This window comes from Leopardus geoffroyi, chromosome D3 (assembly GCF_018350155.1).
Source record: "Leopardus geoffroyi isolate Oge1 chromosome D3, O.geoffroyi_Oge1_pat1.0, whole genome shotgun sequence".
Taxonomy (NCBI): domain Eukaryota; kingdom Metazoa; phylum Chordata; class Mammalia; order Carnivora; family Felidae; genus Leopardus; species Leopardus geoffroyi.
The window spans coordinates 76974860-77000358 of NC_059339.1; the positions used below are offsets into that span (position 1 = coordinate 76974860).

Consider the following 25499-nt stretch of genomic DNA (forward strand, 5'->3'; position numbering starts at 1 on the left):
ATTCATTTCCCAGTCATTCCTGCGCTCTCCCCTACTTGGTTGGAAGAGTCGATGGGGATATTGTTTCAACCCTTGATTCCAGGAGCGAGCTCTCGCTTTGTGGAGTGGCCCATGTCCTTGGACATCCAACTCGGGTCAGCTTACCTTTAATATCCTGCTGACTCGCAAGTTGTTTCAGAACTAGAAGAAGACAAAGAAGAGAGGGTCTTCAGTGCACGTGGGCATTCTGGACGGGGGCCGGGGGAGGGGGGGCGTGTCTCGTGGTTTATCGCCTGAAACGGACAGGCTGAGGCTTACCTTCAGCAGTAAGGTTAAACTCAGAGGTCGCTTTGCCGTAACTGTTCTTGATGCAGCAACGGTAGATGCCCTGGTCCTTCTGACCGGCTTGGACGATGGCCAAGGACACAGCCGAGGTGTCGTCTGCCCTGCAATAGGGGACATGAATGTTGGAACGCTTCATCGTTCTGAAGCTGCATTTTTCTAACACGCTTAAGGAGAAAGGAACAGGTGCTTCCCTGCCCTGACATTTGGGGCTAGTGGGCTGGCTAAAGAACAAGGTCTCGATAAGCTGTTTGCATAATTCATTTTTATCTGTGGGAGATGATTGGTGCAATTTTGCTTTAACATCCTCTCTCCAAATAGGCAATAGGAATCAAAACCATTTGGGAGCCTTGGCTGTGACCTGCAGAGCCAAGAACCGGAAATGTGAATTCTGGGGGCCGTCATTAACATTTCTGCTCAGAATTCACCTCAGTGACGTTACTGACCCAGGTGCTCTGGGCTTGAAGGAGACCTGAAAGCTCTAAACCAAATCTAAACCCAGACACAATACGGGACAAGCGAAAGGGGGTCTTTGCTGTAGGTAAGGACCCATGGCTGAGGGTGTTTTTGAATAGGGTACTCTTCTAGTGAATACTGCCTATCCATCCACCCGCCCCAAATTATTAAGTTCCAGGCACTGTGCCACGAACAGAAAAACCAGTGGTGGTGGTGGTGAGGAAAGAGAAGGAGGAGGAGGGGGAGGAGGAGAAGAAGAAAAGGCAAATGGGTGCTCCCAAATCAGTGCTGCCCAGACAAAATGAAGCCAACGTCGGTCAAGTGTAAAGGCCTGGCCACATGTCACCAGTAAATGGCAGGCCTACTAATGTCGTATGCTCCCTACAGGGAGGCTAGGTTTTCTAAAGACATCTCAAATGGAAAATGGACCCAAAAGATTCAAATGCCAAGTCTGAGCTCAGAGCAAGATTGCCAAAACCCTACTGGTTAATTACCCTTGGCTGACAGCTACAGAAAGTGCTTTAAATGAATGATTAGTGCTTCTTTTTATAAAGCTCTAGGGAGTGGTCTTGGTTGTTTTTTTTTTTTAAGCCCAGCCACTTATTCTCCATTATCATTCTTCCTAAGCCATACATAAGACAGGCAGGGTAATGGCAACGTTTTAGGCTGCGTGGCATCATTCCATCTGTCACAATCCAGTTAGGTTTTCTGGAGGGATGTTATAGAAATTACAGCTCGAATCTGCCATCACTATGGCATTTGGAGCATAATTTCCAGACGTATGCTCCAAGCAAACGTATTTGATTTCATTATACAAAAAAACTCGATTTTTCTTCCTTTTTCAGGCTCCTTGCAACGAGATTAAGGGGACAGGACACCTCCTGTGACTCAGGGAGCTGAACGGGGACTTCCCTCAGCAGAAAGAAGCATCTGGGGCTTGAGTTATGTCCACTGAGCCAGGTGATCTGTTTTAGAATAAGCCACACTTGGGGCGCCTGGGTGGCGCAGTCGGTTGAGCGTCCGACTTCAGCCAGGTCACGATCTCGCGGTCCGTGAGTTCGAGCCCCGCGTCGGGCTCTGGGCTGATGGCTCAGAGCCTGGAGCCTGTTTCCGATTCTGTGTCTCCCTCTCTCTCTGCCCCTCCCCCGTTCATGCTCTGTCTCTCTCTGTCCCAAAAATAAATAAACGTTGAAAAAAAAAAAATTTAGAATAAGCCACACTCCCTCAGGTGTGTTGGGTGAAGCCCATGGCCCACGGCTCACGTGAACAAGCATTTATTGCCAGCAAGGCGCTTAGGGAGCCATTCGTCAGCTTTGTTCCACACGGGTACTCTCGGCAATGGTTCTCACTCTCTCTCTCTCTCCCCTCCCCTCCTCTCCTCTCCTCTTCTAACCTAGGGCCCCAGAAATACACAGCTTTTCCCATCTCAGAAATGGTTACTTATCACCTTCAATACCTGCTACTTTCTATTACTTCATGGATTGTTTTTTTTTTTTTTTTTTTTTTTCCCTTGGATTCTCCTTCTTAGCTTTGAAATTTGGCAGGCTAGTAGGAATTTGTGAAAGAGAAAAAACACAGATTCACAAACAGAAGAGAGCTCTATAATCTTGGGACTGTGGAACCTCAGACTAGAAGATGATTTGGCATGTTCCCCTGATTTAAAGTTATTTTTTTAGGTTTTATTTTATATTTGAGCACGAGAGAGCATGAGCAGGGGAGGGGCAGAGAGACAGAAACAGAAGCTGAAGCAGGCTCCAGGCTCCCGGCTGTCAGCACAGAGCCCGATACGGGGCTCAAACTCACGAGCGGTCAGATCATGACCTGAGCCGAAGTCAGAAACCGAAATGACTGAGCCACCCAGGCACCCCATCATGTTCCCCTGATTTTATTTTTTTTTTAATTTTTTTTTTTTCAACGTTTATTTATTTTTTTTGGGACAGAGAGAGACAGAGCATGAACGGGGGAGGGGCAGAGAGAGAGGGAGACACAGAATCAGAAACAGGCTCCAGGCTCTGAGCCATCAGCCCAGAGCCTGACGCGGGGCTCGAACTCATGGACCACGAGATCGTGACCTGGCTGAAGTCGGACGCTTAACCGACTGCGCCACCCAGGCGCCCCGCATGTTCCCCTGATTTTAAAAGCATCGTGACACATTTCATGATTTTTTGAGGCCACAAGACTTGGGGGTGGCAGAGCCTGAGTAAGAACCCTTCCCTGCTTTCCCTGTGTAGACCTCTGTCTTCGTTCCTTCCTTGTCTCGGATACTTAAGTGAGTGGGGTTTCAGCTTCAATTTTCCTTTTTACTTCCTATCACTATTTTCTTTTAGAACTACGTTGTGAAACCAGCAACAACCATGAAAAGTAACCAGGCAAATATCCCACCTTCTCTGCACTTGGGCTACTGACTTTGAATCCTTTGTCCACCAGACCGTAGAATCTTCATGAATTTCTGCAAACTGGCAGCTTAATTTTACATTCCCAGAGTGGTCAGGGAACATCTCGGCTTGGATCTTTTTTAGTAATATCGGAGCTGGAAACGAGAGAGTTTCAGGTCAGTGTTCTTACAATAGTGGCAGAGAGTTTCACAGTGGCCAGAAGACTTTCCCATTTTATCGCATTTAATTTTCACAGCAATCCCAAGAATGGGGATAATTATCCCCCTCAATTTATGGATGAGGAAACCAAGTGTCTGAGGGAAGATGTGACTCGCCTAAACATTCAGAAAATGAGCAAATCAATCTAATAGAAAAATCTCATTTTTCATTACTTAAGACTCCCAAAGTGGGGCACCTGAGTGGCTCAGTCATTTAAGCGTCTGACGTTGGCTCAGGTCATGATCTCAACTTGCGAGTTTGAGCCCCGCGTCGGGCTCTGTGCTGACAGCTCGGAGCCTGGAGCCTGCTTCGGATTCTGTGTCTCCCTCTCTCTCTGCCCTTTCCCTGCTCACGTGTGCACTCTGTCTCTCTCTCTCTCTCTCAAAAATAATAAACATTAACAAAAATTAAAGTCCCAAAGTGAGATCTAGGGTGCACGAAATGAAGTAGAATGTGAGAGGCTTTTTTTTTTTTTTTTTTTTAAGAAGAGGCTTGGGGATTGTGGATACCTAGTCTATAAACCCTGAGCCAAATAGAGCCGTATTTAAATGATCGCCAGGTAATCCAGGTCAAAATCAGAGCTGGGGCTTAGGGAGCAGGACAAAATCCGGGTTATCCAAGTAATTGTGGTTACGCCCCCAGATATAAAAGGCAAAGCAACAATAAGATATTTAGTGAATAATTCTCCCCCATCTTTCCCCTTGATCCGCTGTCTTTGCTGAAGATACCCGAGCGGATTGCAGTGATATCTGATAGCGATTTCATCAGCAAAAGAGACAGATGTGTCTCCTTGAATGAAACACGATCAATCAGGAAATAATTCCCTGGTGTGTGGGGCGCGGGGTGGGGGGAGGCTGGGCTGAGCTCCTTGAATATCGCCTTTTAACATCAGGGATCAGGGCACTGCAGGCCAGCTGAGTGTGTCATTCCTCGGGACAGCCACGGGGCAGCAGCACAGACAGCAGAACGAGACGAGATGGCTGGCCCCGCCAGGTGGGCAGAATGACTTGGCTGGATTCCTGGCAACGAGGTGTCCGTCCTCGTGCAGGCCAAGCTCCACAGCGCCGCAGCCGTGGTAACTCAAAACACTGTGTGATCCCCGGCCAAGCCTGAAGTCCCCAGTGCCAACGCTTTGTTTCCCCGCTACCTCAGATCCCACTGCTGGGCAGCAGTCGATGGGTTAAATGTGCCTTCTCCTCTCTCTTTGATGCCAACGTATTTAAAAGCTTGTTTTCAGGGCACCTGGGTGGCTCAGTCGGTTAAGCGTCCGACTTCGGCTCAGGTCACGATCTCACGGTCCGTGAGTTCGAGCCCCACGTCAGGCTCCGTGCTGATGGCTCAGAGCCTGGAGCCTGTTTCAGATTCTGTGTCTCCCTCTCTCTCTGACCCTCCCCCGTTCATGCTCTGTCTCTCTCTGTCTCAAAAATAAATAAACGTTAAAAAAAAATTTTTTTTTTTTTTAAAAAAAAGCTTGTTTTCTTCCCAGGAAGTACTAATGAGCCACTCGGGGGACAAATCCCTCCACTAGAGAGTAACTGAAGACACTAACAATATCATGGCAGAGAGAGAAGATATACCAAGTTTAGTGATGGCAAAACCCATTTCGGATTATTCGGTCCTACGCGGCTGGCTGCGTTAGGTACTGAGGCCCACAGTCTCAGACTCTCGCTCCAGAGTCTTGCCCAAGCCCGCCTCCTCGTCTGGAACTTAAGTCCTCAAGGAGCCTTCCAGCACAATGTGATGGCAGTCTTCATGGATGGTTTTGTGGAGACCCCAATGTCCCTAAAGCTGCCAACTCTGTCCACTGCCCACTAGAAGTTCTGAACCCAGAAACCTGGGAGGATAGAGGGAAGGGCCAAAAATGGGAAGCAAAGCAAAATGAGGGTCTCTGAGCAAGAGGCCTCAGGGCTTTAGGAAGGACCCCTGTTTGTATCGGATGGAACGGGGAATGGGGATAAAGGACAGCCTTCAGTGTGGCTAGGTTCCTCTTCTGTGCACGTTCGGGTCAAGGGTTAATGGGAAAGGATAGAACAGCCCCCTCCCGCCAGGTGAGTACAAAGCTGTGAATGTCCCCAAGAAAGGTTACTCAGTTTTATTTCTTTGAGTCCTCTGAGTCACGTGCTTCTGTCCACACACACACACACACATACACAGACTCCTTCCCCAAGGGGTCTCTGGTGTGACAGTGCTCCCCTCCCAGAATGCAGTGCTCAGGGAAGCCACGCAGTCTCTGAGAGCAAACTCCACCAGCTTCTGCTTTTCAGGATAGTCTGTGTTCCCATAGTAACTCGGACAACCGCGGACAAGGATTCCAAATAGACATTTCCCTTTGGGTTGAAACCACTTCAGAGATCTTTCAAAATACTGCTCTGTTGTCTTTAAAGCAGTTTCAAAAAAATTTTTTTTCACTTTTGTTTATTTTTGAGAGAGAGTGTGTGAGCGGGGCGGGGGGGCAGAGAGAGAGAGAGAGAGAGAGAGAGAGAGAGAGACAGAATGTGAAGCAGGCTCCAGGCTCTGGGTGGTCAGCACACAGCCTGACGCGGGGCTCGAACTCACAGACTGCGAGATCATGACCTGAGCTGAAGTCGGAGGCTTAACCGACTGGGCCACCCAGGCGCCCCTAAATAGGTTTTAAAACCTATATACTAGAAAACTGGTCGGATGCCCCCCAAAACTCTTCAGAAGGTAGTTTTGTATTTACTCCTGGCTGCAGGGGGCGCTGAGGGCCTAGGTGATGTGTGCTGGGAATCATGAGCGCCCGTGTGGAGGTCGGGACACTCAGGAAGGAGAAAAGCCCTGCCCCCCCCCTTTGGGGTAAAAGGGGGCCCCAGCGTCGGGCTCTGACACACGCAGCTCCACGACCTCACTGCGGGGTCTTCTCTTTTGACTCGTCCCGCCCGTGGGAAGGCAAAAAAGAGCTCTGAAATGAAAGAGGCTAAAATTTGGGTTAAGGGATGGAGCTTGGGGTCACGTGACCCCCCCCTCCCCCGCAGTGCAAAAGCGACTGAAATTGCCAGGGCCCTGAGCCTCACGTGGCCTGAAACCTGGAACGGAGGTTTCAGAGGGCGCTTCCGACCCAGATGAAGAGGAGGGTGAGCTGGAAAGAAACCTTACGCTCAAATTCGGAAGGAAACCCGGGATTCAAGTAAGCTGCTGTTAATGAAAATCACCAATTAAAAAAGAGGCTCCCAAATTATCCCTGAATGTTTACTTCCGTAAATCCTGCTTGCTGTGTGTGGTCTGTTGAATTATACTAATTAGCGACACTGATGAACGCTTCTGTTTATCTTTTAAAATGTTTTTTAAAGGGTAATGAGACAGAAAGTCATCTTAATCCTACTCCCTCGATTTCAACCTACCCACAGGCAGCCTATTCAGTGATTCTCTCTCCAGATCACCTGGGAACTTGTTAGACACGCACTTTCTCGAACCCACACCTTGAACCGGAAACTCTGGAGGGGGAAGCCCAACGATCTGCATTTCAACGAGCCTTGCAGGGGATGCTGAGGCCAGTGGAGCTTGAGAACCACGAGCATACAGGCCAGGCCACCATTTGGTCACTGCCAAGCCACCAATGCCTATCCAGTGGACCCTCACCTTAAACGCAGAGGACTCAGAAGGACACCAGACATCTGGTTCACAAACCCAAACGTTACCAACGACAGAAAGCAACAGCACCTCACCTTTCCCTTCTCTTTTGCAAGGTGGCTTTTTTGCGTCTTTTTCCTCCTCTGTGCATGATGCCGGTGTTTCGAGTTTAGGAATCTTTTTAAGAAAACTTGAGCTCTTTAAGACATTTTCCTTCTCTTCCAATCTCAGCCTCAGGGCGGCCACCCTGGACAGAATTTTCTTCTTTACGCCCTCAGCTAAATGTCCACCCCCTGAGGTTTCTGGCTTCTTGACCTCCTCTGAGCCACTCCCTGCCGGTGGGGCTTTTGGGAACCTGAGGGTCTGGGCTGCCGTGTGACCGAGATTCTCTTCCCTGGTTCTTCTCCCACAGCCCAGGTTGGAGCCCTGTTGACATGGGTGCTGTAATATCTTAGGAGCTTTCTCCGAGGCACATTCACCTGAACTAGATGCCGAGGTCACTGCTGGAGAGCCAGAGGTACTCACATGCGTGGTTTCCCCAGTGTGGGGCTCCTCTCTTTGAGGTTCCCGAACTGTATGGCTTACTGAAAAGTTTGCAGTGTTTCCTTTGGGAGATGAAGCACAGGGCAACGGAGCGAGACCACTAGAAGAGGGTTTCCCACACTCACTCTCAACAGCTTCCCTTTCCTTCGAGTCAGAACGTGCATATTGGCGGTTTCTGGGCTCAACTAAATCATTCTCGGGGACGTCATGAGCTTGACCTGTGGAGTTGTGACTATCAACGCCAACAGATGCATGAGTCATCACTGCAAGACAGTTAGAAGGAGGTGAAGTGGAGAAAACAGGTTCTGCTTTGTTGTTTTTACTTTGTTCAGCCTCCCCTAAGCTTCTCTTACTGCCTTCTCGTATTTGACTTATTCCACATCCACTTGGAATGGTTTCCCCACCTTCGTCAGGACGTGGGACTTGCAAGATGGCGGGTCGGACTTCCAGTCTCTGGCCCACGTTCCCATCATTCAGTTTGCTCTCCTCTCTGATGATAGCCGGTGTGGATTCAGAAGGCCCTGGTGTCCCAGCCCTGGTGCCCACCATCACACCTGCTTCATCAGTGGGGTCTACAGAGGATTCTACGATTTTAGGGCAGGTCAGAAACTGTTGAAAGAAGGCAGCATGATCCTTGATTTGGTTTTCCTCTCGGTTTTGACTCACATGACTCACGTTTTCCTTCTCTCCGGTTTTGGAAGTCTCTGATGACAAATCTGTGACGGGTAATTCCTTTTCGTCTATAGGATCCACAGATGACTCCAGGAGTCTGGGCTGGCTCAAATACTGGGAAGAAAGGCTACTCCAATATGCACGGCTGGCGCGTTTTTCACTGACACGGGTTTCTCTGTTATTAGCAAGGGCCGGGCCAGACTCAGCCTGAGGACTGTGAGCCTTGAGAACATCAGATAGAGCCCAGACCCTGTCAGGAATTACGGGACCAGCTTCTAACTCCTTGCACTCAGAACCCGTCTGTGGTCTTGGGAGCCAGTCTTCTGAAATGGGAGCTTCCAGAGTTATAATCTTCAGCTTTCTGCCCGCTTTCCAAAGTCCTGGCCCACTCTCTCTAGAGCCTTCCAGGAAGATATCAGAGAGAGGTGGAGTGTGGCTCAGAGCCTGACCATCGTCTTCCACGGTGGCGTGGGCCACCTTGCACACAGTAGGCCCCAGGTCTGAGCTCTGCCCGCTCTCCTCCCTGGAGTTTGCCGACAAGTGGTCCAAGGGCACTGGGTGTATTGCCCCTTGTGCAACAGCTGTCATGGGCCACCTTTCTTGGAAACCACCCTCGGAAGCAAAACCCTGTGGGGGTAAGCTCTCGTGCTGGATCCTCTGTGTTCTTTCACTTTCTTTTTCTTGGAAATCCTCTCCAAGGCTCCTATTGTCTGCCCTGTCCACAGTCAGGCTCTTATCTCCAGACTGGTTATCAGTGGGGAGAGGGCGGCTGCTACAGAAGCCCTCTACCTCTGGGAGCCGAGGAACGTGGATGGGGACTCCTGGTCCACGGGGAGCCATGCCAGAGGGCTCCTTTAGAGATTCAGTTTGGGAATCATTTAAAATATGACCCAACTGGGCATGGGAAGTGAGGTGGAGAATATTTTCATCTGGTGCCTGAGGTGAGCTCCCCTTGGGTCCATCTGCAAGACTGTTCTCGGCAATGGAAACAGGGAGGTATTTGGCTGGGTGAACTTTGGGGGCCATGGTAACTGGGGGCCATGTGTCTCCACTCTCCCTGGCCTCCTGAAGACCCTCCAGATGAGCAGTGAAAGTCGTTGGCGTCTCACGAGGAAACATTACACCTGAGCCATTCCTGGCTGATGTGTCTGTGGTGTCTGGGCCACCGTTACTGGGGCCCTCGTTGCCGCCTTCTGCCAACTGCACAAAAGAGCTGTTCTCAGAACGTAGAGGCTGTTTTCCCTCAAGGCCTCCTGAGTTGCTGGGGCCGGGCGTCTCCTGGCCAGCCCGTACTGTGGAGACCAACGTGGAGGTGAAATTCTCCACCGCCGCTAAGTTTTTCCCTGTGCCCCCTTCACTGGCTTTTTGTGAAAGGTTCCAGGTGAAAACACTGGTAAAAAGAGGGGGCATGGCGGAGTCTCGCTCCTTGGCGCTCTTGCATGGCGGCTGTGGAGGCTCAGAACCTCGCGTCTGAAAAAGAACGCCCGGCGTCTTGTCATTTGGAGAACATAAATCAGATACTTCGCTTTGACTTCTTGCCGACTCTAAGTCCGTGGAGCAAATTTCGTGAGGCGAGTATTTATCAGGGGAGGCTCCGGCAGGAGAGTCCGTGGTCGGCCGTGTTCTTTGGCCACGTGCTTCCAGAAGCTCTAACACACACGCTGCTTCTCTGCCCCTTGCCCCACCGCCCGCAGTTTCCAGGGTGGTGATGGTATCTGTGGGTTCAGGGGAAGCAACGGAGAGAGGCTTGGGCTCCCCAGGGTCAGCGCTGCCCTCCTGGGGGAGAAGCGCTGACAGCTCCCGGGGGGACCTGTTTTCATTACTGGCGTCTGGGGTGCTCAGCTCGTGTCCGAGGTCTTCCCAGGAACTTCCAAGTGCGCGGTCTTTTCTGTCTTGGTTGCCTCCGTGCTCTGGGCATCGACTGCAGCTTTCCAGCTCCAGGTATCGGGCCAATGATGCGTATTCTTCGTCGATCCCTCCTAAGTTGGGGAAGGAATTTGTTGTGGTCCCAGGAGGTGCAGACTGCTCCCCAGCAGGCTCTGAGAAAGCTGGCATCCGGCTGAGAGTGTCTCTCCCCCTGACCGGTTCCTGAATTTGCACCTAGGAAGATGAAAGCGATATTAATAGAATTGTTCCTACGAGAGCCCGCAACTGGGCATGACTGTTAATCCTTGATGACCGTAATAACGCACAAGAAGAGTAGCAGGAATGATCGAAATCTAAACACTGGTCCCCTAACTCTCTCTAGCTATGAGAGACTTCCTGGAGACATGCAAATTTAAGCAACTGTTCGTTCCAGGGGGCCCTTGGTCCAATTCCCCATTATAAGCAAAAAGCCTTCTGACAGTCCTCATTCAATGATTTCTTTTCTCGGGGGGAAAAAAAGATGGGAATAAATTGCATGTAAACTAGTTTGATCAAGTCAGTCACCAGAGCTTGTGGGTGTCTTTCCAGAAAGATACGTTTCACGTGATCATAACAAATGAAATATGCAATGCTTGTAAAGTAGCAATGGACAACCCTTATTCCCAAAATATGACAGCTTGCTGGTTAATAACATTACTAAAGAACGGAGAAAGTCCTGTCCTTTGAACCCGCCTTTCACGAAGTAACGAGGTTATGATGGACCATCAACACTGTCAATTATATCTACCTCAAAAAGGCTATAAAATCCTGGAACACCTCTTCCACTTTGTTGTTTTTTTTTTTTTTAATGTTTATTTATTTGTTTTGAGAGAGAGAGCACCCACATGAACGGGGAGGGGCAGAGAGAGAGAGGGAGAGGGAGAATCCCAAGCAGGCTCCACGCTGTTAGTGCGGAGCCCGATGCAGGGCTCAAACTTACAAACCATGAGATCATAACCTGAGCAGAAATCAAGGGTCGGATATTTAACCCACTAAGCCACCCAGGTGTCCCACCTGTTCCATATTAGAACAGATGCCCCGTGGCAGGCAAACCATGTCCAGGAGATGTAAAAAATTCAGGACTGCTTAGGGTTGGGAGAAGAGAGAGAGAGAGAGAAAGGTAAGGGAGGGAGGGAGGAAGGAAGGAATCAAAGGAAGGAATCTCACATTGTGAGGAGTAGACCCTGACTGTTCTGTGACATTGGCTATTGTTTAAGGAAGCAACAAGATCTTGGACTAATTTCTTGTCTCTTAAAACTCTTAGCTCATCCATTATTTCAATACATATCAAAATTAGTTCCAGCAAACACAAAGGGAATTTCTGCTCAATTTCAGGAAGAATCTCCATCTTCCTGCCAACCCCTCGGGAGTCCTGCTTTGCAGCAGCCTCATTCAAGTGTGCAGACACTGATAACTGGGCTTATAGAGGGGAACAGACAGCGTCTCCCAGCGTGTGACAAAGTAGACCTGGAATGTTCCTGTGCACAGTGTGGTTCTGCGTCCTGAGGCTCCTTCCCATAAACCACACGGGAGAATCTCGGTCTTACTGTCCCCTGGTCAATCCCTTCACTTACTGCCAGTGGGAAACAGGACAAGGGCATGACCACACCTCCCTCCAAGGCTGCCTGCTGCCACCAGGGAGCCACCTCTCACGCTCCTTAAAGCTAGTCTGACGTTCATTTAATTCTGATCTTGTTGGCACACTAGTGCTAAAGGAACAAGAAGAAATGTAGTATAATTTCCTGTGCTATAAACTCCATGAGGGCCGGGACCATTCATCTATCCAGCAAGTATTTATGGAATGCCTCCAATGTACTAGGGAGTATCCCAGGTGATGTGGATACAACTCAGGCAATATGCCCATCTGGAAAGAGCTCCCATCCTATGTTGTATTCAAGGCCTATTACAACAATTAGCACCGAGCAGGTGCACCATAAGCACTTGTTGAAAGAATGAGTAAATGAAAGAACCGTGCCCCAGTTCAGACAGCTCAACCTGACGTCAGCTACTAAGCCTCTAAATCTGAAGGGCTTTGGGCTTTCGGCTGCTCCTGACTTTCTATTTAAAAAAGAAAATAAAAGAGGAGAGGGGAGGGGAGGGGAGGGGAGGGGAGGAGAGGGGAGGAGAGGAGAGGAGAGGAGAAAAGAGAAGAAAAAAGAAAAGAGAAAAAAAAAAGAAAAGGAAAAGAAAGAAAAGAAAAGAAAAGAGAAAAGAAAAGAAAAGAAAAAAGAAAAGACTGAGTCATAAGCAGGGGATCTACTAGTTCACATCCTGGTGTTTCCAAAAAGGAAAATGTATTTACTCTCTTTCTATATCCCCCATCACATTAAAATGGAAAAGGAAAACAAGGCAACTTCTGGGAAATAAGCAAGGTTGTGGGTTTTTTTTTCTTTTTTTTTCTTTTTGGTGCCAAGAAGTTTAACATGTGTATGGTTTCACCTCTATAGCACATATAGAGAATGTTCTTTTCATTTCCTTTTTTGGTTCCGTTTTTTTTTTTTTTTTTCATAGTGAGCTGTGGTACAAATATACTGAAATATCAAACGTAGAAAATGTGGATAACTCCCTGGTCTTGATTTGAGGAATGAGGGAAGACTGTCCACTTAAAAACACGGTGACCCTCTCTCGAGCCTTCTTCCTTGGCCTGAATTTCTACTACCTATGTCAGTCCTTTATTTTAAGATCTTGTCATCACTACAGCATCATCAGTGCCAACAGACATTTATGGAGCGGACGCCTGGTGTAGAATTCTCTGCCAGGCACTGGACAATTCTTCCCAAAGGGCTCCAGTTAAAAAGCCACTCTGTTACTTGCTGGGATGCTCCCCACCCATTATCACTTCCTACCAAACAACAGAGTTCCAGGCTGATGCCCAGCAGACACTGGCCTCTGGAAAGGGTGAGTCACAGGACGAGGAAGTCTTGATCAGGGTGAGTTTGGTCACTGGGATATATCAGCATAGCCACGGTATCATGCCTTGATTTCCAAAGCAGTCATGTTCCTGTTAAGGTGTACTCACTCCTCTCCTTTCTTGCTTTTAAAATAAAATCCCAGGGCACCTTGGTGGCTCAATCGGTTAAGCGTCCGACTCTTGATCTCCACTCAGGTCATGGTCTCGTGATTCATGAGTTCGAGCCCCGTGTCAGTCTCCTTGCTGGCAACACAGAGCCCGCTTGGGATTCTGTCGCTCCCTCTCTCTGCCCCTCCCCTGCTCTCTCTCGCTCTCTTAAGATAAATAAACTTAAAAAAAAAAACTAAACAAAAAATAAAATAAAATAAAATCCCACTTTATTTAAAATAGCCTAGCGAAGCCCCACACATGTAAATGTGATGAATCCTTAACCGTGTAAATCCATCCACTTGGCAAACGTTTACTGAGCATATATTACACCCCAAGGTCTATTCTAAGCACTGGGAAAGCAGCAGTGAACATGACAAAGACTGCTGGCCTTTGGGAAATTATGTTCAAGCAACAAACCATACCAACGGTAGGCTGCTGATGTGAAACTCCATAAATTTGATTGGGAACCATGGGATTTTTCTCCAAGAGGAGCCTGTAACAGCCCAGTAGATACTTGTCAAGGCTGACAGACTGGGTTCCAAGGGCGGGCTCCTTGGGTGTCATTCGGAGGCTGACTCAGAGAGAGGGAAACCACAGACTCACAGCTTTCAAATGAGTCAGATCTTTCTTTTAGGAGGAGATCTCTTCATTAAGTCATTATGAAAGAACTCTAGCAAATGACTCTCCTGCTGCCCAGCTATTCTCATTATGGAGTGAGTGCTGAGACTCGGGAGGTTCTGTCAGGTCAGAAAACTATCCTTTTTGTAGTGAAAAGGAAGGGAGGGTTTGGGGCCCTCGGAGGAAACCCAGTGTGGCGGGTGAAGTGTGGACTCCTAGGCCTGGCCACCTGAGTTCAGCTTCATACAGTATTGGACCCATGACCCCAAGTAACCTCTTTTGGCCTCTCTGACCCTCTGTCTCCTCCTCCGAGGCTAACCACACGTATGTCGGCACCGTCCTGTCGAATCCCTGGCACCCCTTGACATTGGCTTCCCTGGCTCCCCGTGGGTAGAAAGTAGTGGCTAGGACAAAGAGAAAATTCAGCAACACTGATTAGCAGAGAGATGTGCTCTGGGCTTTGTGTAGGCTTTCTCATCTGATTGGTGCAGTAAATCTGAGATCCTGACGCTATTGTCTCTTTTTCACTGATGAGATAAATGGCCTGGGTCCCATCAAGAGGCAGCAACCACGCAACAGGTTAAGGGGAGTTGAACGCAAACAATTTGTTAATTGCACAGAAGAAAAACCGTAAGATACAGGGAGACCCCTCCGTCCTCTAAGGTGAGGGAGGTTACCAAGGAAGGACGGCTTGCCAGGCCTCAAACCTAGCTGGAGAAGGTGTAAACAGGGTGCCCGTAACAGAGAAGTTCGCTGGGTTAACCAGGTCTGGAATCGCTGGGAGAGCAACAGCCAAACCTTCTAGAAACCAGCGGGGAAAGAGGCAGTCAGCCCTCGGTGAGGCGGGAGTCTAGACACCGGCAGGGTCAGAGCCTGGGGCCTGCAGAGTGGGTGGGCTCATGCGGCAGGGGTAGGGACAGGGAACGACAGCTCTGTGTATGTGGGGCCCCAGGTGGCTTGTGGAGGCCACACAAGGGGCTTGGGTTGGTACAGACAGGAGGCCTTCGGAGAGGGGGGCCGTGCAGAGCTCTGGTTTCTGGGTCAAGAGGCTGCAGGAAGGTCATCACTAGGCCAAGGCTACAGGTTTGCAGGTGGGCTCTGTTCTGAGCCTCGTGGCTGAGGCCGACTGTATGGGGTGAACACACACACACACACACCCTGAAAATGTCACCCTCCTCCCGCAGTGTCCTTCCAGCGCCCTCTGCTGAGAAAGCTTCACGCTGGCCTTACTTGAACAGAGAAATGGTTAATTGTGCTCTCAGAAGCACACACGGAAAGCTTCCTTAGGAGCGGAGAGGCAGTACAACTGAGAGCTGATACATGAGGTCTTGATGTTTCAGGGGTTAGAAATCCCTCCAAGGTCCCACAGTCGATGGCAGAAGCAGGACGTAGAGCCAAGTCTGGCTGGCTTTCCAACTCAAGTTTTCCAACAAGAGACCTTAAGGCAAATGGCACCCAGAGGCTGGGAAGTCCCCTTCATTTTAAAGCTGGAACTTCTGGGCTCCTGTGACACTTTGGGTACGAAGACTGCAGCGGTCCTGATTCCGTGCAACGTGATCACCTGTTTGTTTGCCGGCTTCCTCACAAGCTCTACGGGCACGGGCTCTGTTAATTCATTTCTGAATTTCCAGAACCCTGGCCCATACTAGGGGCTCCGTGAATTTTGCTGAGCCAATAAACATATGAATGAATACAAGGAGAGGATGTTGCGAGCCGAATTTAGTAACACCGCCAAAGCTGTTTTTGAAAGCTGCGTTAAGCCTGAAAACCTAGCCTCTGCTTGCACAGCACTTTCCAACCCCCTCTCTGTCAACGGGGCCTCCTCGGACTCCACAAACACATTGTTTCATTCGTTGACCTTTCCAAAACTTTGGCCTCCTAAGCACGTCTGTCATGGAGCCCCCGGCAGGGTGTGTTGTCTTTTCAGCCACTCCGGGCTGTGCAGAGGTATATTCCTCTTTGTTAATGAGAGTGTCCCAAATGCCAACAAAGCGCACGACACGAATTGGAGTCGCTAACAATAGAAGGTGGTATGAGACAAGATCCCTCTTCTCAGATAGCTTCTAATCCAGCTGAAGAGACAAGAGGTACATGGGAAGGGTAAATAACCATTCTTGACAAGTTGAGCGAAGGGCCAAATGGATGGGATTTAGCTATCGCTGCTGCTCTAGGAGAGGAAGGGAGGTCACCACCTCTACCCGGCGACTGCAATCCCTGCAGCACGCAGACCAGACGATGCACTCTTTGTTACATGTATCAAGTCTTAGATACTTCCTCGACATGTTCCTGCAGCCTCAGGAATCTTCTCCGAGCAGAGCGTGTTCCTGCAGCCTCAGGAATCTTCTCCGAGCAGAGCGTGGCAGATGTGGTAGGCGCTGTGGTTAACTAACTCAACAGCATCCCCGACCCCCTTCACCCTTGCTACCTCCAACCAAAAAAGCTGGGAAACCACATACTCTCCCATAGCTGGATGCGTGGCTAGATGGGGCCAAGGGGTCGGTTCTTGCCCATAAGACACGAGGGGAATTCTGCTAAGGGACTCCTCAGGAGGCGTTGCTTTCCTTATAGAAGGTACCCATATGGCAGGTGCCTTGCCTACCACCATCCTTCTTTCTGTGGTGAAGAGTGATGCCTGGTACTGAGCTATCACCACCTTCCAGTCAAGACGCAACCATCGCAAAAATGACCCCCAACCACACTGCGGCTGGTGGGGCAGAATGAGAGAAAAGACCTGGGAGCTGGCAGGTCATTGCATTGAGTCATTGCAGCCACACTGAGAACTTCTACCCTGACTTCCGATGAAGTGCACAGCCCAGATCCTTATGTCCGAGGCTGGAATAACCAAGTGTCCTGTTAACTGCAGCTAAAAGCATTCCTAATGGATAGGAGAGGAAAATATATTGCTGGGGGATAAAGGAAAAGGCATGTGGGGTTTGCCCTGGAGACCTTCTGGAGGTACTGGGTGGCTCTGGTGACTCTGGGTAGAGATTAGCTCAACGGATAATGTCACAAAGGGCAAGGGGTGTGGCTCCTGGAAAGGGGACTCAAGGGGCTGGTCTAAATGCCAAGGGACCAAAAAGGCCTGAGGCAAGGTGAACTTGAAGTTGAGGGAGGGAGGGAGAATGGGGAAACATGAGAAGACAGTCATCCAAGGAGAGGCCAGGGTTCTAAAGGCCAAATACAACCACCTGGGGACAGGAGGGTCAAGCCACTTAGTTCCTTGCTTCACCTGGGAACACTGTCACAGGCGGATGTGTGCTCTCATGGGATAATTTTCTTTCTCGAACTCCTGTTTCTTTCTACATGTCTTCTGGATGTGCTTTCTTCCTTATCTGGACTAGATATAAATAGCACCATGTTCTTCAGTGGCTGTCTACACATCATCAATTTCCCCCTGTGGTTCCAGGAACCTTTAAGTGGGACCTTCCCCACTCCTAACCATCCTGGGCTGCCATGGCCTCGCCCACGGCTCACCTTTCCCAAATATCTGCTGAGCCCTCACTACAGGCACAGGCCACTCAGTCATTCGTCATTCGATAGAGCAAATCCATACCACCTGGGGCGGCAAAACTGAAATAGCCCGGTCCCCAGCCAGAGAAAGCTTCCAGGCAAACGAGAATATTTCAGGAACTTGATCTATTTTTAGGAGTTGCCCGGTTGCCCAGAAAGGAGCATCACTTAAAGGCTTTGAATGTCAAAAGAACACACAATAAAGTGCAGGCCACCCATCTAAAAACCTCACTCCGACACCTGATGCTGAACTCATTTGACCAACTTTTCTTCATTCCATTGCCTCCTGGGAGACCAGAAATCTCCAGGCCGCTGGCCTTGCAATCCTGTCCTGATTTCTTGGAACAGTGGTAGGGTATGTAAAATGTCAGTTTGATCTCTCATTGGGAGATTGGCTTATTGGCTGGGTTCCCGAGACAAACGTCCTTTCCTACGGCTCAGGGGCTCTGTACATTCAGTGGAACCTTTGCCTGGAAATATGGCGGGAGCGGAAGACCATGAGCGTGGGAGCCAGGAGCTCCACCTGTTTATTGTGCCTCGCAGGTGATGTGACGCAGGTGCTACCACTATGACCAATCACTAAGCCCTGCGGAGCCCTTAACACGGGGCAGATCCCGTTCTTCAGTGCTGTACGTATGCTAATATAGTCAATGTTTGTAGAATGCCATAGAAACGTACGCCTTGGGGACTCTGGGTTGTGTAAGGTTAAGGCCAAATCTACCAGCTCTCCCAGCACACGACAAGACCTGTATGTAGTATTCAACTGCCAAGTGCCATGAGTCAGAAAAGCAGCCTTCATCCTTCCCTGTGTGTGTCTGGAAGTTTGCCGTGCGATCTGCAGACCCAAGGAAAGCAGAGTTGGGAAGGCCAGTGACCTGTCTCGAATTCCATTTCTGAAGAGTCTCTCTGTTGTTTCCTGTCTCGAAGACACTGGCGCTGGATGAGGAGGTTAATGGAAAGTGGAACGGCACGGACTGAGGAGTGGGCCTCAGGCAACCCAGCTGTGGTCCTGGATCCGCTGAGCCGTGGCAAGCGGCTTTGGAGAAGTCACCGGGTCTCTCCGAGGCTGTTCCTTCCAGAGTAAAGTGAGAGGCTGGAGAGTATCTCTTGGTCCTGATGGCCTTGGTTGGCCCTGACGGCCTATCACCCTGCTGCCATGTAAACAGAACTTTGAAATGGGGCTTAAACCTCACCTTCCCCTTGCATCCGGATTTCCCTTGGGCTCAAAAGGCTTCCCGATCTAATCCTCTCTGTGAACTGTGACAGGTGTTAGAGAAGGAGGCACAGCCTATGGTACCAGATCCAGAAGGTACCAGTGGGAACCCCAGAGAGGGCCAGGGAGGAGCCTGTGCTGGTCACTGCAGGGCCCCATGTCCTGATTCTTGTCCTTCAGAGCTTGCCCTCCCTCCTCAGTGCAGCCAGTGCCCCGTCTTCCTGGTAGGCTGTGCGGAGCCAGCACAGGGGCCCTGAAGGCCATCTGCAGAGTTCTGGAGGCTCACAGATCTAGTCCAAGGCGATGAAAATCTTCACAGCCACAGAGCAGAAGGCCAGGAGCTGTCCGCCCCCAGCTCTGCTCATCCTTTTTGGGGTTGAGAAAAGTCATGGCTTCTTCCCCCCAGGTCTTGTTTTGCCTACACAATTTTGCCTGCAATTTCAGAGGTTTCCAGGCCGCCTCGAGCCCACCGATGATCTCCTCGTCAGGGCCCACGGGCCACGGACTGAATTCCTGCTGTAGGTGGTGAGCTAGGGGTGAGTTTAGAGGGGTTGTTTACTTCCCACAGACTGAAACTTCTATGTAGATTTCAGATGGATAACAGCTGGGGGGGGGGGGAATTAAGCCTTAGTCAGGTTCTAGGAGAGCATTTTCAAATCAATCTCTCTCTTTACAGTTTCTAGAATTTGTGAGCAAAACCAAAACCGACGTAGTTGCAGTTACTGTACTCCGCCGACAATAATACACGGTACAAAGCCAGTTCTTGTAAACTTCAGAAACAGGAAATACTTGTCATGGTTACAACTCTACTACTCTGCCTATTCAGCATGGCTTCACCGTGCACAGCAGTGACGGCACCTGGCACTTGGAAAATCTGAATATAAACATAAATAGAGGTAGGTCACTTGTGCAGGATGGTCATTGCCACAGTGAGTAGAAAATGCAAACTCGGGGCTTGAAGCGTCCCTTCTCTGCCGTATGTCTTTCCTAGTAAGTAGCAGGATAGCTCTATGTCCAGGTTGGGCATCTGCTTAAGCAGAAAATGTCCCTCCAGAGAGTTCAGTTCTAGAAGGGTACAGATAACCAACAGGCAATACAGCTACCTGATTAAATTCAGACACAGCTTTGTTCACAGGAGAAACAAAGCTTCCTAGGTAATCTTATTCGACTTGGAGTAGGGCACACAGCAGGTGCTCAAAAAATGGGTCACATGAGGGCCGGCTGGGAGGCTCAGTCAGTCGAGTGTCCAACTCTTGATTTTGGCTTGGGCCATGATTTCACGGTTCGTGAGATCGAGCCTCACGGCAGACTCTGTGCTGGCAGCGTGGAGCCTGCTTGGGATTCTCTCTCTCCCTCTCTCTCTCTGCCCTCCCCCGTGTGTGCACATGCACTTTCTCTCTCAAAAATCAATCAATCAATCATCAATCAGATGGAAACTCCAGAAAGGAATGCTGAAAAAAAAAAAAAAATAGGTCAAATGAAATCCATCCAATCTGTTCTTGGTCCAGTGTTGTTTTTTGTTTGTCTGGGGTTTTTTGGTTGTTGTTTTTTTTTTTTTTTTTGCCAACACAGGCAGGAAGGTTTTGCCTCTTCGGAGTATGGTTCTCTTCTTATTCTCTGTTGAGATGTTGATCCACTATCTGAAAAGTGGGCCAAGGGTCCTGTGCCTTGGTTCATATGTATTTTCTGCTAAAATAGAAGTCTTCATCTCTAATAATTTGCTGCTTGGTTGACCTTGGCCTTCTCTGGATCAAAACTGAAGCCATCTGGTCTTTCTTTCTTCCTTCCTTCCTTTCTTTCTTTTTCTTTCTTTCTTTCTTTTTCTTTCTTTCTTTCCTTCCTTCTTTCCTTCTTTCTTTCCTTCTTTCCTTCTTTCTTTTCTTTCTTTCTTTCTCTCTTTCTTTCTTTCTTTCTTTCTCTTTCTTTCTTTCTTTCGGTTCCAGATGCAGACTATCCAGAAGACATCAGCATACTTTAACCCATGAGCGCCAGGCACCGAAGGTGGCAACGTCTGTGTAACCGTGGGCACAGAGTTGTCAAGTTATGATGTGCAGCTGAAGGGTTAAGGTTAAAGCACCCGCACTGTAAAGACAAAGGGAATCAAAGGCAGGCTGGAGAGCAACGATGAATATGGTGATTGGACCAGAAATTCATGGAGCCATCAAGATCAACTCTCCCCTCGTAGATGGGAGGAAAAAGAATGCATCAGAAAGAAGTTTCTGGGAAGCTCAAGTTGTTAGGGACATGCTGTGAGATCCAAGGAAGAAAGGCAATGTCTGGGATTCGATGCAGTGATTCGAGCTGGAAAAGCAGAAAACAGGCTGAGCTGATATTTGCGTGGATGGCGGTTTGAAAATTCATGTATATTACTTCCCATATGCATGAGTAAATGCAAGCTCTGGAGTTTTTCCTCTGGCACTGATCTTGTCTTCCTCTTGAGCTCTCACTCACATGGAGGGGTTTGGAGGGCTGAGCGGAGAGCCGGTTTTCTCTCTGACGAGGCCTGCCTCGGATCTGATAACTCGAACGTTCCCTTAGGGAAAGCTCAGGCCCTCGGTTCTGCCTGGTTGTGACCCAGCCCCTTTGGCAGCTGGCGTCTGAGTTGCCCACATTGGTAGATGGGCGGTGGGCTATTCCCCCCGTCCCAAAGATCTGCTCTCATGGTTTTCCTCAACTTGTGCGACGACCATCCTGATGCCAGGACACGTGGAGTCTGGGTGGACGTGCCCCTCCGGGCCCTGACTTTTTATCACAGCGTCTCCGGGGGCACGTTCGAGGGCTGCGTACCCTAGTCTGAACCCTCACAGGCTCCCACTGATTGACTGTGCAGAGATAAGGCTCCCTCATCTATTAAAGGAATTTAGAAAACTCCTCTCTCAACAAAGGCAGACTAAACATTATTGTCCTGCCTAAACAAAAAATAAGAACAGACACTTCTTTCTTCTGTTTGTGTTCCTCAGCACAACCCTTAGGACCTCGCGATCTTCACCTCACCCTTGAGGCAATTCTAAATTTCCTGAGCTACTCTGGAAGTAGGTCCCGGAGGCAGAAATGGAAAAACAACCAAAAACATTTTTTTTTTTCTGGCAAATCCCTGTCCACACCATTGGCGACTGTTACGAGTTTCCCGGAGTTACGGAAACAAAGGATCACCAACCGGGTGGCTTAGAAAGACACGCATTATTCTCTCAGATCTGGAGGCCAGAAGCCTGAAATCAAGATGTTCCGGGGGGCATGGCTCTAGGGAAGAATCCTTCCTTCTTTTGACCTCATCTTACCTAATTATATCTACAAAACCCCTAGTTTCAAATAAGGTCACGTTCTGAGGTTCCAGGTGGACATAAATTTGGGGGGGGACAATTTTTGACACACCATGGCATCCCGTTCTGTTACTGGCCTGGCCTGTTGGCCTTCCCTACCCACGGTCTCCTGTTTGCTCAGTGGTGAAGCTTTGTCCCTTGACTGGGGCGGGTGTGGATTTGAGACTAGGAAGGTTTGGAATGATGTTCTAGCAGCAGGATAATTAGAGGGAGGCTGGCCCTCTTCTGGAGTTTCTGCTTGCTTCTGCGGTAAGCAGTCTGTCAGGAGGGTGGAATTCAGTACAACCGAGGGTCTATCCCTCGTCACTGCCCAGCTTCCGGACCCCACGATCAGTGCCAGCCACTTCAGAATGGCCTTAGAGTGACCAGTCCGGACGTTCTCCCATCTGCTGCTGGAGAGGCAGTGATTGGGGAGTTCCTTATGTTTGTTGTCAGAATTAGCCCCTGAGCTAGAAATGTAAAAGACGAAGGAGCAAACAGTTCTCGCCATGGTTATTTTCCCATCCAGCACCATCAGTCTGATGGTAAATGTGATGTACTTGTTTTTCAACCATCAGTTAAAAAAAAAAAAAAAAAATGCCTGAAATCTCAAGGCAGCATCAAAATACCTGTGCTGACTCAGAAAGATAATTTTTCAAGCATCAGCAGAAAAGGGGAACTTACAGAATTTGCAATTTTACCTCCCACCCGCCCCCACCCCCTCCTCGGCTCTGCAAATGCGGTGGAGGCAGCAAATTGGAGGGGGTGGGGGAATGTGATCGTTCGTGTTTGTCTCGCCTCCTTAATGAGATGGTAATTCAGTTGAACAAATACTGTTGACAGGCACTGTGTTTGTTCTGGGCATTCACAGATGAATCAGACCCAGAGTCTGTCTCCACGTGGCTCACGGAGTCACAGCCCAGCTGAGCAAACAAACAGCTGTGCTATAAGGTGAATGCTCGCAGAGGGATGGGAATAAAATGTTTTTAAACGTTTTAAAACGAAATTACTTCTCCTTTCGGGGAGAGGAGAGGAGAGACAAGCACATCAGGGAAAGATCCAGAATCCATTTATTGGCTGCCTCTGCATTTACAGGTATTAATTCTTCCATTCCTTTATTCAACAAACACTTATTGAAAGCTCTCTCTGAGCCGCGACTTGTCGTAGCTGCCGGGGAAAGAACATCACCAGCTGACGGCTTTCTCGGAATTTATGGTCTGCGTAAGGAGGCAGACAAGGTCAAGGAGGTCAGCGAATGTTCTGTCGGGAGAGAAGGCCAAGGAAACAGCGTGAACAAAGGCACTGGGGCAGGCAAGTTCTCAGGTGTCCGGAATGACCAGGATGTGGGTAAGGGCAGAGTGAAGGGGGACAGTGGAAAGAGCCGACAGCCTGGTTCTAGATAGTTCTTCACGTTATGCAAAGCGTTCAGGTTTAGTCCTCTAGAATGAGCGTCCACCAAGGAGGTTTGGCCGGGGCCGAGAAGGTGTTGTTTTCAAGAAGGGAATGATATTCCCAGATTGAGGTTTCAGGAGGATTGTTGCAGGAGAAGAGAAACTTGTGTATATTCCCAGAGGTTGGGAAGGATATGGCTGGAGCCTGAAGAACCCTCACCATCTCCTCAGTGATGCTGAAGGCCCAATTTGGAGAAAGACGTCTGACCCCCCTGCCCTGAGAACTGGTATGAAACTGACCCCATGAACTCAAACCTAAAACGGAAGGAAGAAGCTACGTAACGTCATGGTTGGGGCTGAGGGCCCGGTGTTGGGGCAGACTCTGTTCAAAGCCAGGCTGTACCACCTCCTGACCCAGAGCCCCGACAGACACGGGACTTATCCTGTTGGGTTGTTGAGATAATTAAATAAGCTAACCCACTGAAGTCTCGGCACAGTGCCTGGCACGTACTTATAGTCAGTAACATCAGCCATTATTAGCTGGTGGGCAGGTGAATGTGCTGGACGAGGGCGGATGGGCAAGGTGGGACACACCTTCCGGGGAAAGCCTCTGTGGCCCAGAAGTGTGGTCACTGGAAATCCCTGGGAACTTACTGGCAATGCAGGATCCCAGGCCCCTCCCTAGACGCGGGGAATCAGAAGCTGTTTCCAACAACTTCGCCGGTGATCTGCACGCATGAACAAGTGTGAGAAGCACTACCCTACACGAGCCCACGAAGCTCGAGGGAATGGGCCAGACACTCCCTGCCCCTGGGGAGATGCCGATGCTGAGTCTGGACCTTCAGACATTAAGCCCGTAGGCATCTTACGAGGGAAACTCACTTTCAAGGGAGAAGCAGTCCTCCCCGCTGCCCTACCCAGCTTCCTACTCCACATCTGATTTCCCAGGCCCAGTAACCTGTGACCTCAAAGACAACTGGAATGTGTCCGCTTTTGTCCTGACAGTAACCTGATAGATGGCTCGCAGGGGTGGGGTGGCATGTTAGTTTCAAAGTGACACAAGAGACGCAGTGGAGCCTGCCCAACAAGCAGGGCTGGCCGCTTGCCAACTGGGACACTAAGGCCCTGGCAGTCGGGGGCTACCTTAGAACTTGGCATTAAAAGTAAAGGCTACGTGTGGTTAGGGCTGGGAGGCTGGAGGGGCTCGTGGGGTGACAAGTGTTGCTGTTTGCCACTTGTTCCAAAAGGATAGACCATGGCTCGGAATATATGGGACACAGGAAGCAGCCCTTTCCTTTAAAAATACAACCACCTAGGGGCACCTGGGTGGCTCAGGTCATGATCTCACCGTTGGTGGGTCTGAGGCCCTCATTGGGCTCTATGCTGACAGCTCGGAGCCTTCAGCCTGCTTTGGATTCTGTGTCTCCCTCTCTCTCTCTGCCTCTCCCCTGCTCATGCCCTCTCTCTCTCTCTCTCTCTCTCTCAAAAATAAATAAACATTAAAAATTAAAAAAAAAAAATAGAACCACATACCGTAATAGTGGGTGCATGTCTCGCCACATTTGTCCAAACCCACAGAATGCACTACACCAAGAGTGAACCCTAATGTAAACCACGGACTCTGGGTGATAATGATGTGTCAATGGAGGTTCATCGACCATAACACATATCCCACGCTGCTGGGGGATGATAGCAGGGGAGGCTGTGCATGTGTGGGGGCAAGAGGCATAAGGGACTCTATCTCCTGCTCAATTTTGCTAAAAATTACTCTAGGAAAGTCCATTTTTTAAAATAAAAAGAAAATTATGATTTATCATTGAATCGGCTGTAGGAAAGAAGGAAAAAAGAAGGTTGAGGCCTGGGGCAGTATGCTTTTTAAAAAAAAAATCACAGTTATAGGGGCGACTGGGTGGCTCAGTCGGTTAAGCATCCAACTCTTGATTTCGGTTCAAGCCATAATCCCAGGGTCGTGAGATCAAGCTGGATGTCGGGCCTGCTTAAGATTCTTTACCTTCTCTCTGTCCCTCCCCTGCTCAAAACAACAACAACAACAACAACAAAACACACACACACACACACACACACACACAATTATAATAGAAATAACTTTGAGCCGAGATGTCCAGTCCAGAAGACCTTAGCTATTTGTGACTAATGAACATTTGAAGTGTTCCTAGCACAACTAAAGAACTAAACTTTAAATTCTATTTAATTTTAATTAATGTGCATGTAAATTAAAAAACTGATGTGTGTGATACAGTTAGTAAAAATCGTAAGTAGGCTTGGAACAATTTGAGGATATGAATCTACTCTTTCAATTGTGAATTT

At 49.2% G+C, this 25499-nt stretch overlaps 1 protein-coding gene across 12 annotated transcripts in view; it reads right to left on the bottom strand.

The window, feature by feature from the left end:
* The window catches only part of ALPK2 (alpha kinase 2), a 150896-nt gene that overhangs the window by 29364 nt on the left and 96033 nt on the right, over positions 1–25499 (bottom strand). For 11 of the 12 annotated variants that reach the window (XM_045458303.1, XM_045458293.1, XM_045458300.1 and 8 more), the window contains 4 exons: positions 7055–10274; positions 3160–3307; positions 298–425; positions 145–180 (listed from right to left, as the gene is read on the bottom strand). In XM_045458303.1, the coding sequence (XP_045314259.1) occupies positions 145–180; positions 298–425; positions 3160–3307; positions 7055–10274 (3532 nt within the window). The remainder of the gene's footprint in view (positions 1–144; positions 181–297; positions 426–3159; positions 3308–7054; positions 10275–25499) is intronic. The other variant, XM_045458304.1, reaches the window with a different exon arrangement.